This window comes from Lycorma delicatula, chromosome 3, assembly GCF_047948215.1.
Source record: "Lycorma delicatula isolate Av1 chromosome 3, ASM4794821v1, whole genome shotgun sequence".
NCBI classification, from domain to species: Eukaryota; Metazoa; Arthropoda; class Insecta; order Hemiptera; family Fulgoridae; genus Lycorma; species Lycorma delicatula.
In genome coordinates, this window is record NC_134457.1 from 51,856,772 (window position 1) to 51,870,184 (window position 13,413).

The following is a 13,413-nucleotide window of genomic DNA, read 5'->3' on the forward strand; positions in this document are numbered from 1 at the left end:
TGAATAATAAAACATAAAATTGAATTACACCTTTTTAACTAAACTTAGAACCTTACATTTTGACTGAATTGAGACAGGCGTGTAAAAATTATATTTGTATCATTTAAGCATGTGACTTCAAGTGTAGGTGCATGTTTATCTTTTTCATTGTTAATCCATGATATACTTTTACTCTGCTGTACTCTGCAGTCAACATGAAGTTCAGTAATAGGTTTTAAAGATGTCTTCCCTTTACCAACATTTGAGTGTGGAAAGCAGTTGGTGTAAATACTATAACTCTCATTTTCTTGTCTGTATTTAGCATCTGTTTCTGAATCTCTAAGAAGAAAGTTTTGGTTTGGAATTTCTTCTGTGTTATTGAAGATCATTTTCAGAGGAATATTATGTCCATCACAGGTAACCAGTAGATATAATGTGAAGATTAATAAATTTCTGAAACAAATTGAAAATTTTAATGTTCCTCATAACAACTAAACTTAATTTTTTTAAATCATAAAATTATTAAAATTAAAAAATTATTATTTCATAAATTATTTTTACATTTTAATATTAATAAATTTGTATTTTAAAATGTTTTATTTTGTTCAATAGAAAAAGAAACAGAGTCCTTTGTAAGATGGAAACTGGACAATGTTGTTTCCTTAAAATCCAGAACATCTTATGAAACCAATAGAGTAACATCCTGGAAATTGAGTTGCATGAAACAAGAATAATACCAATCGTCATATTCATGTTTAATAAACTGGTGTTCCTTTTATCATGTATCACTTAACATAAGGTACAGTTCTGACTGCATATTGCTGGCTAGAGCCAGCAATATGCAGTCAGAACTGTATCAGCAATATGCAATATGCAGCATCACCAGCAATATGCAGTCAGTGATATCTATATCACTTAAAAGAAAAGGACAATATAACTCCAACTATTCCTGAATTTTTTCTAGTTTTAACTTAAATGATTGCATAACTATTTTAATGGCAAATTACAGATTTCTTTTAAAAACTTTTGATTTGAATGTTTGTGGATATTTTTAAATAAAACTGCTTTAGGGTAACATACATCATACTGTGTGCAGGATCTTTCAGATCAGTATCCACAGGAATAATTCTTTCACCAATCAAATTTTTAGTAAAAATAAAATATCAAACAACATTCACTCATGCTTCTGTAAAGTTGATTGTTCTAAGTCACGGTACACCTCTCATTTTTCCATAAACTGACTAGGGAATGAGTTATCTATCCAAGACATATACCTCCCCTTGAACATTTTAATTGTATCAGTTCTGTCTGTTTCAGATTAAAAATCTATGTTTTAGATGGCTGTATACTAGTTATTTGTACAGCAAAGAGGACATTTCTTTTTTTTTAGGCTTTGGGACCACCTTTAGGTATTGCTTCAGAGGATAAGTTGAAATGACAATTTTATAGCAGGTGAAAATGGTATACCTGACTGTGATTCAAACCTGAGACCTCTGGATCAAAGGCCGAGTTGCTACCACTCATGCCCTGGAGGCCAGCTAGCAAAGAGCAAATATTGATATTCCCAAAATGAGGACTTGAATGAAGGTTTTTTCTTGTTTACCGTACAGTAAAATTGTTATACTCTACAAACAGAAACTTACAATCAAAAAGAAATCTGAGATCGTCAGTAGCCTTTTCTCTTATTATACAGATGCCAAATTTGTACATATTATTTCTGTTAGTCTGTGTAACTACCCTACATGACCAACATGTCAGCCCTAAAGTTTGAAGTGTTCCTGAATCCTGTTAATTATAATATAGATTTAATATTTTCTCTAAACATCTAATAATTACAAGTTGTGTCCCTTATATCATTAATAAAGACAGAAAAAGGGAAAGAACTAAAATTGGAATTTGAAAAACCAGATTCTGCAGCAAATTTTCTAATAGAGTCTCTGAAAAAACAAGTTTAAAAACACTCTCCTGAAATAAAACTGAATTTAACTAACAGCACTATTGCTAAACAAATAAAAAAAAAACATAATAATTTCCCAACTAAAGTTTGTGTGGTATTCTACTGAACATTTCATGAAAGCTTAAAGAGATCACATCAACCTGAACTTTGCACTTAACAACAGGACTAGCAGCAAAAAGAAAGGTAGTATTAGAATGATAATCATGAAATCATGTTGGAAAACTGCATTGAAATTGTGATCAAACTGTAAATATTATATATTACTTTTTCTATATTTTGCTGCACTGAAATTTATTTAGGTCAGAAATAGGATATGAAATTACCAGCTTTCTTTAAGTTATAACAGCTTTTTACTTTCAGACTGAAGGAAAAATACTAATGCTTGACTTAAATTAAAAAGGGATGTAAAGTCACATGAAAGGGATGTGTTCACAATAACAAAAATATCTTTAATAATTAACAATGGAATAATGAGAATACCATTCAAAAATACCTCACCACTCCCCACAGAAAAAAGTAATTACACTACTGTTACTTGCAAAAACATTGTCAATTTTACTTTCAATTGTTTTACAATCATTTGTGATAAAAATATTATACAACTGTAATGAAAAATTATTTTTTAACATTGTCACATGTATTAATTTCATTATTGAAATTTATTTGATGATTTGCTATATTTAGTTTTACTGATCTAAAGAGATGCAAAGTGGAACTAAAACTACAGTCAAAAATTTTAAAAACTTCTGATGAGGTACTTTATGCACAAAGGATACTGATCAGCACTGGATGACACTGTCAAAATACCTTTACTCATAAGACCTTAACTAATTAGATAAAACTAAATTTAAAAGAGAGCAGAGAAAAATGCTATTCTTACAAGATGTGAAAATCTTGCTAGGTATCTATTGAGAAAAACATTAAATAAAAAAGAGCATTCAACTACTATCCTAGCAAGAGCAGGAAAACTTAGGTGCATTCAGTCAGGTTCTGTGCTGAATTCAGTGCTGTGCTGTCACCGACTAAACCTTTAATGCTTTTTAAAATATAATTTATTATGGTAACTGTTGAAATTACCAAAATATTAACTTTTTAACTAGAAATCTCTGATCTACAAAACAATGGTAAGTACATCTGATATCTGTAAAATCAATAGCTACTAGGTAAAAGAACCAAAAATCTGTCTAAAAAATGTTTTTCTTTAAAATATACTGCACCTTCAAAAATTAGTTCTTGTTATAATTCAATGAATTATAAAATTTCAACAGTCTGCAAAGTTTTGACTAATCTAAAATTATTAATACTATAAAATTAGTATTAATTTTATAGTAACAAAAGATTAGTTAAAAGAAAAGTTAATTTATACTAAGAAACTAATAAATCGATGCAATAGCAAAAAAACCATAAATTTTTCTGAAAAACAAAGTGTAATGTTTATTTCTATTACAAGTACCAGATTCTATTTACAGTTACTGGTAGTGAAGCAAGACAAGTACCAGATTCTAGTTACAGTTACTGGCAATGAAGTGAAATGAACTTTTATTGTTTGTGAAAAATGTCAAGCCTGAACAGGATGTGAACTTAGAACCATCCCGATAAAATTGTCATATTAATTATGTTATGAAAATAGAGTGATACACTTCAACATAATAATGTCAATTCCATGGTATTATATGATTTGAGAAGGTCTTTTGATATTTCAGTTCCGGTTCAAGTGACTTATGAGAAAAACAACATGGTATAAGAGAGATTTCTTTTGATACTGATAGCACTGTTTGTTCTTTCATCTGGGTGTATTGAAAAAAAATATTTATTAGTTATAAATTGGAGTTATAATACATATTTAAGTTAGAGTTAAGAGAACATCTTTGTAGAAAAATTAGAATTGATTATGTTTATCACCCCATTATATCTAGATTAAGAGTCATAAATTGATGTTGCAGGAAAATTGTCTATAATATTTTTTTAAAGAATTAATTGAGTTCTATTACCACCTAACTGATTATTGTGATATCAAAACTATTTTAACATTGATAATACTTTGCTAATGACTTGCCCAAGAGAGAATATATGTCATCTGTGCTGTATTCTTAATAAATAATAACTTATAAAATCATAAGCATGGTTGTAATAAGCATTCAATGTCGTAATTAAAAATATTATAATGTGTTACTACAAAAAACTTCCATTAAATGAAAGTCAACAGTTATGGTACAAACTGGGTATTTTAATATACCACAAATGCAGTTGCATAATTTTTACTATAAGGCAATTCATTTGGTATGGAAATATTAACAAAAAAATAAGAAGAAACTAACTAGAAGTTGGCATTTACTTATTTCCAACCCCCATTATAATACCAGATTTGTTCTAAACTATTCTCAGCTGTAATAAAAAAAGATGGTTATTTTTTTGGATGGATGATGCAAAATCTTAAAAGTTACTCTTTCTTCCATTTCTGAGTTATTTTATAGCAACTTAATCTCAAAGTCTGCATTTTAATATAAATGTTTAATATAAAAGTCATATTTGAATAAATAAAATCATTTTGTTCAAAATAAAGTTGTTAGATAATGAAATATAATTTAATTATTTATAAAGCTATCTTACTATTATTATTTTAAACTTTTAAATATAAAACTCCTATTTATATTTATTATGAAAATATTTTTTTAACATTTATACTAATTTTTATTGTAATGCCTCTGTTTTTAAGCTAGAATTTTTGTTCCAAAAATAGAAAAATACGCACATATTAATGTAAGCATTTTGACCTATCTTATTAATTAATAACTAAGATTCCACCATATTGAACTCTAAAAATTCTGTATTAATTTCATAGGGAATGTCAGTTTAAATATTATTCATACTAAATTTAATTAAAAAAAACCCTCCATCTCTTCTTTAAGGTATGAATTCCCATTTACAAAAAATAAATAAAGGCACAGATATAGATAGATGATTTTAATTTAAATTATTTTTTACTTTATTTCTTGCTTGTGGGTGCACTGTAATACATTGGAAAATAATAGCCTTACACACACTTTTATTAACTTTATATTTTCAATAGTTCAGTGTTATTAATATTGTAATTTTGTTATTTATGTATTAGAAACATTTAATTCTGCAGTATTGTACATTACCATAATACTAGACAGACTACTGCACAGTTTCCAAAACTGTTAGATTGATTTTTCTGCAGTTTTCATACGAATGCAGAGTGTATCACTTCAAGGAAGGAGTGCATGAAGCAATATCTTTTTAAAAATAAGATTAAAAACCCAGTATAAAGAAAATACTTAAATAGTTGCAAATTAAAAACTGCATGAAGACAATTAAAAACTTGGCACAAAGTACCAAGATACACGATTTTATCTGAATTAAAATAAAAAAATAATCTAACAGATTGCATTTACTGTATACATCATACTTTTCTTTTTCATACAATCCTTTTGAAACTGTTTATTTAAAGTACTGCTTTGTGTGGGTTTTCCTCTTCTGATTCAGCTAGTCAATTTAATATTTTGGTTATTTTAAAATTAATTTTAATTTCTGATTGCTTTAAAAATTTTGGTTTTTCCCTTATTTTAAAACTCATTTGTACTTAAATGCCGTTAGAATATTCACAGGTAGGATATTTTTAAATTAATTTATTGATTCTAATATTCATAATTATAAAAATGTACTTTTTTCCTAATTACCAATAAAACTAAGACACTATCACTTACTTAGGTTAGGTACTGAAGCTGTTATTCCTTCCAAGTGCTAACAAATGACTACCACTATCAAAAATTAAATATAAAACAATCTATTGGTAAATTGTTTACAATTCTCCTAATATCCTAGAAATTGAGTATGATATATGAAAAAGTAATTTTTCAGTAATAATAATAATAATAATAATAATAATGATGATGATAGTGATGGTGGTGGTGGTGGTGGTGGTGTTGATGATGGTGATAATAATAATTTATTCATTCATTGACCAACCATTTGGTTAGAATAGAAAATGTCATACAAATAGAAACTGTAACAAGCCAAAAAACCACATCAACTTAAATCAGTGTTAAATCCATGCTTAAGGCATTCATTAAAAGAATAAAAAGGGTTTATAACAAGCCAGTCAAATAACTTTAAATTAAATCTTTTTAAAAGAAGCTTCTTTCTCATCCTTAGGAAGCATATTATAAAATCTAATACCCCTTACAGAGATCTTTAAATTAGTATGACTATGAGGAACATTAACATTACGTCTGTTTCTCATGTTATACCAATACACATTTAATCTCTGATCAAAGTTGTTCAAATTACATTTAACCTCCAACATATAATAAATAAAAAGATTGTAAATATTTAAAATTTTTAGTTCAACAATTGATGGCTTACATTGTCCATTAGGTGGTTTATTCGTGATAATTCTGAGCCTTCTTCTGATACATTAAGATATAGGAAACATGACTTAACTGACCCCAGATAAGCCCAATGCAGGGCGGCTGAAGGGATTTAGTAGAGTAGGAACCCGGGTGGCTAGGTTCCATCTGGGCAGTTGATTGACCGAAGGTAGGCGCTTCTGCAACGAGCCACGATTAGTTTAACAGGTGTCAATTTTGATTTGATAAGCCATCGGCGTAGTTGCGGTCGCGCTTCGACGGGGGCGTTTTTATGAGCACATGACACTGTCGGCGGGAGGTGGCCGTGTACCGCTTAGGTGGCATGCATTGGCGTTTTGACTGCATTTAATGGAAGAAGGTGAATGTCACGCGGGACTCTGCGATGGAGCTGAGTGGGAGTACGCATTAGTTCTCCTCTCCCCAGTAGACTGGAACGGAGTCTGTTAGGTTTGCACTCATGATGAGTTTAATGTTAGCGAGGTTCTATCAGGGAACTAGGACCAAATTTCGTTACGATTAACACTTTTATTGGGAAATTTGTTGTAGTGGTTTAGTTATTGCCTCGAATCCGAGAAATTCAATGAAATTGGCTCATTAAATGGTTAGAGCTAGGCACGGGGTCTTCAATCCACAGTTAGGCTTCTAGCTTAGTTCCTGAGGGCGACATGGTAGCTGCAGGTGTCCGTTGTCTTCTTCTGAAGACATAAACCTAAAGACTATCTTGGGGTGAATTTACCGATGCAGATGTCCCTCGGGGCATCTCTGCGGGGCCTGAACTGAATGCTGTGGTATGTGATCAGTTTGAGGGCGAGAAGATGTCCTCCGTTAAAGCCACTACTGACTAGGAACGGAAGGGGGTGGTGTAGCAACTGGACACGCTACGAGGCGGGATCTTCTCCCCTCGGGGGGGGGGGGGGGGGAATCGAGATGACCCCAGATAAGCAAACCATATGTCAAGTGGCTCTGAAAAAAGCTAAATAATATCATATACAAATAATCTCTTGAAATAAAAAATCTGTTTCATCAGAACAAACAAAACTCAGAGCTTATTGCATATAAATGAAACCTGTAATCTCAAAGAAAGAGTGGGGTCTAATTGAAAGCTGAGAAGTTTGACACTATCAACATCATTCTCAATTTCCCTCAGACCAAACATCATCACTTGGGTTTTGTTTTCGTTTAATATAAACCCAATTGAGGAAAACCATTTCTTGGCTGTTAATAGCATTTATGCTTTTCTGTTTAGCCTCCAGAACCACTATAAGGTATGACTTCAGAGGATGATATGTATGAATGTAAATAAAATACATTTTATTTACACACAATCTTAGATCATACAGTCTTAGATCGTCTTATACAGTCTCAGATTGACCATTCCTGAGATTTGTGATTAATTGATACTCAATCACCAAATAACACCAGTATCCATGATCTAGTATTCAAATCCGAATAAAAGCAACTACTTTTACTAGGATTTGAACCTTAGAACTCTCAACTTTGAAATCAGTTGATTTTCAATGACGAGTTCACCACTAGACCAACCATTTGTGCCTGCATTCTCCCAAGTTCACTTAAACAATGAGGCTAATATCATCTGCATACAAAACTGGAGAGGGATTGAGATACAGAGGCAGATCATTAATCATGTTCAAAAACAGGAAGGGGTCCAATATTGAGCTGCAGGACACCATACATGACCTCTACAGCTGCAGATAAAGTCCCATTAATATATACGACTTGCTTTCTTTTTGTTGAGCATAAATCACAAAGTGTAAGGAATACCATATTTTTATTTTCATGCATCTATTAATAATTCTGAATATATTTCAGAACCTGGGTTGTAGACTTGTTAGTCTGATTATGCTATCAACTAATTAGCTGATAGTATTTTAGATACTATTTATTTTAGATACTGATAGTATTTGATACTAATTAGCTAAGTAGCAAAAATATACTATCATTAACAAAACCTTCATACTCAGAAGCAATCACGATAATATGACCAGTGCAATAACGATTGAACTCATCAGTACCAATTTCAAATTCATTAACTTTAGCAGTTACATTCATTCTTTATCATCTACCATTCAGTCTTACATTTGTAAGCAGAACCAGAACAATAAGTTTCATATGCTATTTTCTTGGCTGTTTTTTGTTCTGCTTTGTAGTTTTTTCATTTGAAAATTATTGTTTTTAAAACAGACTGCGTACTTTTATAAGGATTGAAATAAAACATCATCTTATCCTTCATTGCCCTTAACCTGTTGTATCATTAGTCTTCCTTTTATTACCCAAAACATGTTTTTTTGAAAAAAAGAGTCCCTCCACTGCAGAAAAAACTGAGTAAAGACAAGCAAACCATTTCAGCATCTCAGTTTATCTCAGTCATAATCAGAAAGAATGAGTGACACTTACTTTCTGACTACAAATAATAAAATGCTGAACCACCAAATAAATGACTAGTTGAAGACAGCTCAAAACATTCCTTATCTATAATTCATGATAAATGCAAAAACATGGAATTATGTTGAGAAAAGACAACTAATTAACATGTTCACTGTAACTAGGTAAGGAAAACAGTAATAATGTAATTATGGCAAGACTTCCCTCTAGTGGGAGCAAGGCTAGTATAATGTAATTCAAAGGACTTGAACAAGTTGCACATAAATCAAGTATCCCTGGTAGATTCTTTGAAATCAATATTAAGATCCGTACATAAGAAAATATCAGCATTAAGCCTATTTTTTATAAGTTCAACCAAACACAACCTAGCTAAAAATGAAAAACACCAAGAACTCCAGCAGGTGAATGATAAATTGAGATAAAGTGATACTTTCACTCAAAAGATAAATCCCACAGATTTCAAAATCTTTATCAATGCATAAATCACCCTAATTGATAACATCAAACATCAGCTGGGCCTCAGTAGATCAATATAATCATTTATGAAACAATTATTAATACTTTATTAATATAGTCAATCGTAAATCACTATGATGAAATATAATTTAACTGTTATAAAAATAAATTAAAAAGCTTGCTTTGTAAATATTGGTATATGCTTCCACAAGCAAGACCTTTTCAGAAGTATGATGTAGTTATTTCTTCAGCGGTATTCCTGATGATGCTGCTGTAAATAATACTCATCTTTAAGTAATTATAAAACCTGTTCAGTTTAATCAACCAGCCCATTTTTATTTTTTTATTTTTGTTTTATCAAATCTAATATGTTTAAAAATTCTACATTACTAATTAGTTCAGAGTTATGGATCTGTAACTGTATATAACATTTACACATTAGGTCCTGTCTATGTGATGATCTAGACTGGGTTCCAATATTATGGACATACATATAACATAATATATATACATATATATAAAACCACCAAAACACAGTAATTAGATAAGTTAAACATATCATACAAGTATTTATATACATGTATGTGAACTTTACATCAACGGGTGAATATTTATCTTACGTAGAGTTAAGTAGAGTATCTATCAACAGCTTAATTTATATAATTTTGGACTCCTGTGTTTATAATACATGATTAAGAGTGCATAAAACATTACTAACCTATATGCACAATTTTAACATTTTTTTTAACGAGAAACAACAAATTTAGCAAATACAGATTTTTTTAAAACTCAGTTCACAAATTTTTCATTGGCTGTTGTGGTTATCTTCATTTATAATGAGCTTAAAAAATTCTATAATATAATTTATTAAATTTGGTTTGGTTTATTGTTTAAAAATTTTAAAAACTTATATAATCCTTATCCTCAACAAAGGAAAACACATAGCAAATTGTTTCGTAGTTCTTAAAATTTCTATTACTGTTTACAAACTTACATATATTTTGAAAGTGAATGGTTTTTTTAATTATGTATTAAAAAAATAATCAGCTTTTATTTTTTTAACAGCTGATTTGACTTTCAGCCCTGTACTCTCTTAATGAAAATTTTCTAAATTTCAGCTTTGGTGTTGTTATAGATTTCTTTGGTCTGTGCTAATAACTTTCCATTTTTACGTTACACAAAAGCTTTACATAGAGCTAAAACTACTTTCTGAATAAATAGTTTGGTCAAAATCACAGGGAAAAATTTAAGTTTCTTGAAAAATAAATATATATTTTTACATACAATAAAGAAATATTAGTAAGTGTATTGTTAATTACTTCATGTAATAAATTTAGATTCTTACAAAACTGATCTATCATTATTATAATTAATAATAAAAACTGTAATTGAGTTACCTGCAATTCATTGTTAAAGCTTACTTCATCAAAGGATATTAAAAAATAAATGATTTTTTAAAACATGTAATTAAACTAGAACACTTAAGTTTTTATTACGTTGTGAATTAATATGTTATCACACAGATAAAAATGTTCACACCTAGATTTACTTATACAAATCAACTGTTGTAGTGAACCTTAATGTATCACAATATATGCATTACAGCTAATGCAGAAAATATTTATTCACATATAAACATTCAATGGATTTTTATTGAATAAATTACAAATATAAATTAATTCAATTTTAAAATATTAAATTATAAAAAATAATCAGTGATGAATAAAAAAAATACAATTAATAAATTAGTACAATTATTTTGTTTCTCATTATAGGTATTACATATTATAAACAACATAACCTGATTTTCAGAGAAAATAAAAGGTGGGATTTATTTACAAAAAATAAACTATTAGTCACCATTATTTTTTCTAAGAAATGAGTTAGATAAAAAAAGTCATAAAAATTCAGAACTGACTGACATTATCAACAATGGTTTGTTATAATTTATTGCAATAATTAGAATGAAAACTTTATTATCGAATCAAATATTTCAATTTAAGTATGATAAGAGTAACATTTTAAATGTGACTATTCATAATTATTGATATTATATTATATCATTTATACCTTAAGTTACGTTCAAATTAATTTGAATAGAAAATTTTTTAGTGAACCACATATCATATGTCAACATCTAAGTAGAATTGCATTAAGGGAATACCTACAAGGAACCACTAAATTATTATTTCCTAGTTTGTTCTTTACTGTTGAGTTAAATGCAAATATAGAAAAGTGAACAATATTTTCCAATTTATGATAAGCGTATAGAAACGTAGTATTCAGTTATTTTAAACTGCAAAAAAAAACAATTTTCTAATTTAAAACCCTACACACTATGATCTCTTATTTATTTTAAAAAAAGACTTTAATTTACACAATTTATATATAATTTACTAATTAGTTCAGAGTTATGGATCTGTAACTATATATAAAATTTTTACATTAGGTCCCGTCTGTATGATCTAAAAAATTGTTGGTCTTTTCTAATCATTGACAGGAGTCTGAAAGTCTTGTCTATGAGGAAAGTACCAGCATAAAACAGCTAATGCACTCTTGATAAAAGGTTCCTCTATGAAATATTAATTTCTTATTCTTAGGATTAATTTCTTATATTTTTTGGATATTTCTTCATTTACACTAGTTAATTATATAAAAAATAAATAATTCCTATCAAATCACTTTTTTTGTACATATAAACATGGGAGAACTTGAGCAGTAGAAAAACAGAATAGTGGCAGCTCGTAGCTAAAATTAATGGGGGTGCGGATCCAGAAAAGTTTATCTGGGCCTTTTCAAGGCCATGGTTAAAGTTTTCTGTAAAATAAAAGAATCAAAAATGAAATGAATCAAATAGAATACCTGGAAGCAGGATAATAATCTAATTCTACACTTTATCACATTCAAGAATATGGTATAAAGTCTTTAAGCACAACACCTGTGGAGTAAAAAAAAACTACCTTCTACCAGCACACCAGGGTCGGCACTGTGGGAGCGACAGTGCTCTCTCTCCCTCACAGCTTCCTATGTGTACAACAGCCAAACACCACTGTGAAGCACACAGTTCCATACAAAGATTTTTGTATATTTTTCATAAACTGGGAAATCGCTATTGACATTAAGCTTAAGGATTATATATTGTACAAGTATAATAAGTATATTGTATTGTATAAGTATATTCTATATTGTACAAATATAAAGAAAGGATTAAAGAAAAAAGGACTCATTTTATTAAATGAGTCCTTTTGTATCAAGTGAAAATAAGGAGTGCTACAATTCCACAATACCTATATGTGAGCCGCTCCTGAAACAGAACATGATATTTTAGAAAGTATGTTTTATCAGTCATTTTCTGACTAATTCAAGATATTTCTACTTTATATTCATTATTGTATTAATTTACTTATAATTTCAATTATCTACTTTATCATTTATAACAGGAAAATAGTATTTAGGTAGTTAAATATTTTTTATGATCAAAATGAGCATATTTCAGTAAATTTGATAATGTTTTATATAATTTTGTTTTTATAATACATATGTTAATAGTTTTCAAATGAAACACTAAATCTTAAAACACTAATGACTGGTTTATCAAAATGACACCATGATTCCTTTCAGGACTGTTATCATGATATGACAACACACAGTCATATAATTTCAGCTCAATATAATAAGAGAAAATTATTCATGTATCCTGAATATAATTTTCCTTCAACATTTTGAGGCCTTAGTTTTTAATCTTCAGTTATGTTCCTTAATATTATGGGTAGCATGGATTTTTTTATCCAATAATAAAATTTTGTCATGTCATGTTAAATTAGAGTACTAAAAATTATACAAGGGTGGGTTTACATTTGGAGTTACTGAAAATACATTTGTCAACAATAATTTTAACATTTTTAATTCATCTAAACTGATAACTTGTGATGTAGAGTGATCTTTTTCTTAATATTGGGCTTAATTTTAAGATAATCAGTGAAGATTTATTGCAGTAAACTTGAAAATGGTGAGGTACTACAAAGAATTCTCAACAAGCAAAGAATTCTTAACAAATGGCAAAGGTGATAAGTAAGTGTACAATACCCAGTCACGTCCACAGAACAAGACTCTATTTTGAGAATAAAAATACAAATTTTGACTTTTAATATTTAATATAAAAAAGTAAATATTTTTAATTTTTTTAGCATCTAAAAAATCTGTTCTCTAGCTATAATTATATTTTAT

The 13,413-nt window shown here is 29.0% G+C and overlaps 1 protein-coding gene across 2 annotated transcripts in view; it reads right to left on the minus strand.

Annotated features, from left to right (window-relative positions):
• The window catches only part of LOC142321594 (extracellular matrix protein 2-like), a 35,936-nt gene extending 25,197 nt beyond the window's left edge, over positions 1-10,739 (minus strand). Inside the window, exons 1-2 of one of the 2 annotated variants that reach the window (XM_075359814.1) lie at positions 10,584-10,739; positions 57-432 (exon numbers count right to left, since the gene is read on the minus strand). In XM_075359814.1, the coding sequence (XP_075215929.1) occupies positions 57-432; positions 10,584-10,594 (387 nt within the window). In that variant the 5' untranslated portion in view covers positions 10,595-10,739. Of the gene's footprint in view, positions 1-56; positions 433-5,664; positions 5,816-10,583 lie in introns of those variants that run through there. The other variant, XM_075359815.1, reaches the window with a different exon arrangement.
• Positions 10,740-13,413: the final 2,674 nt, after the last annotated feature.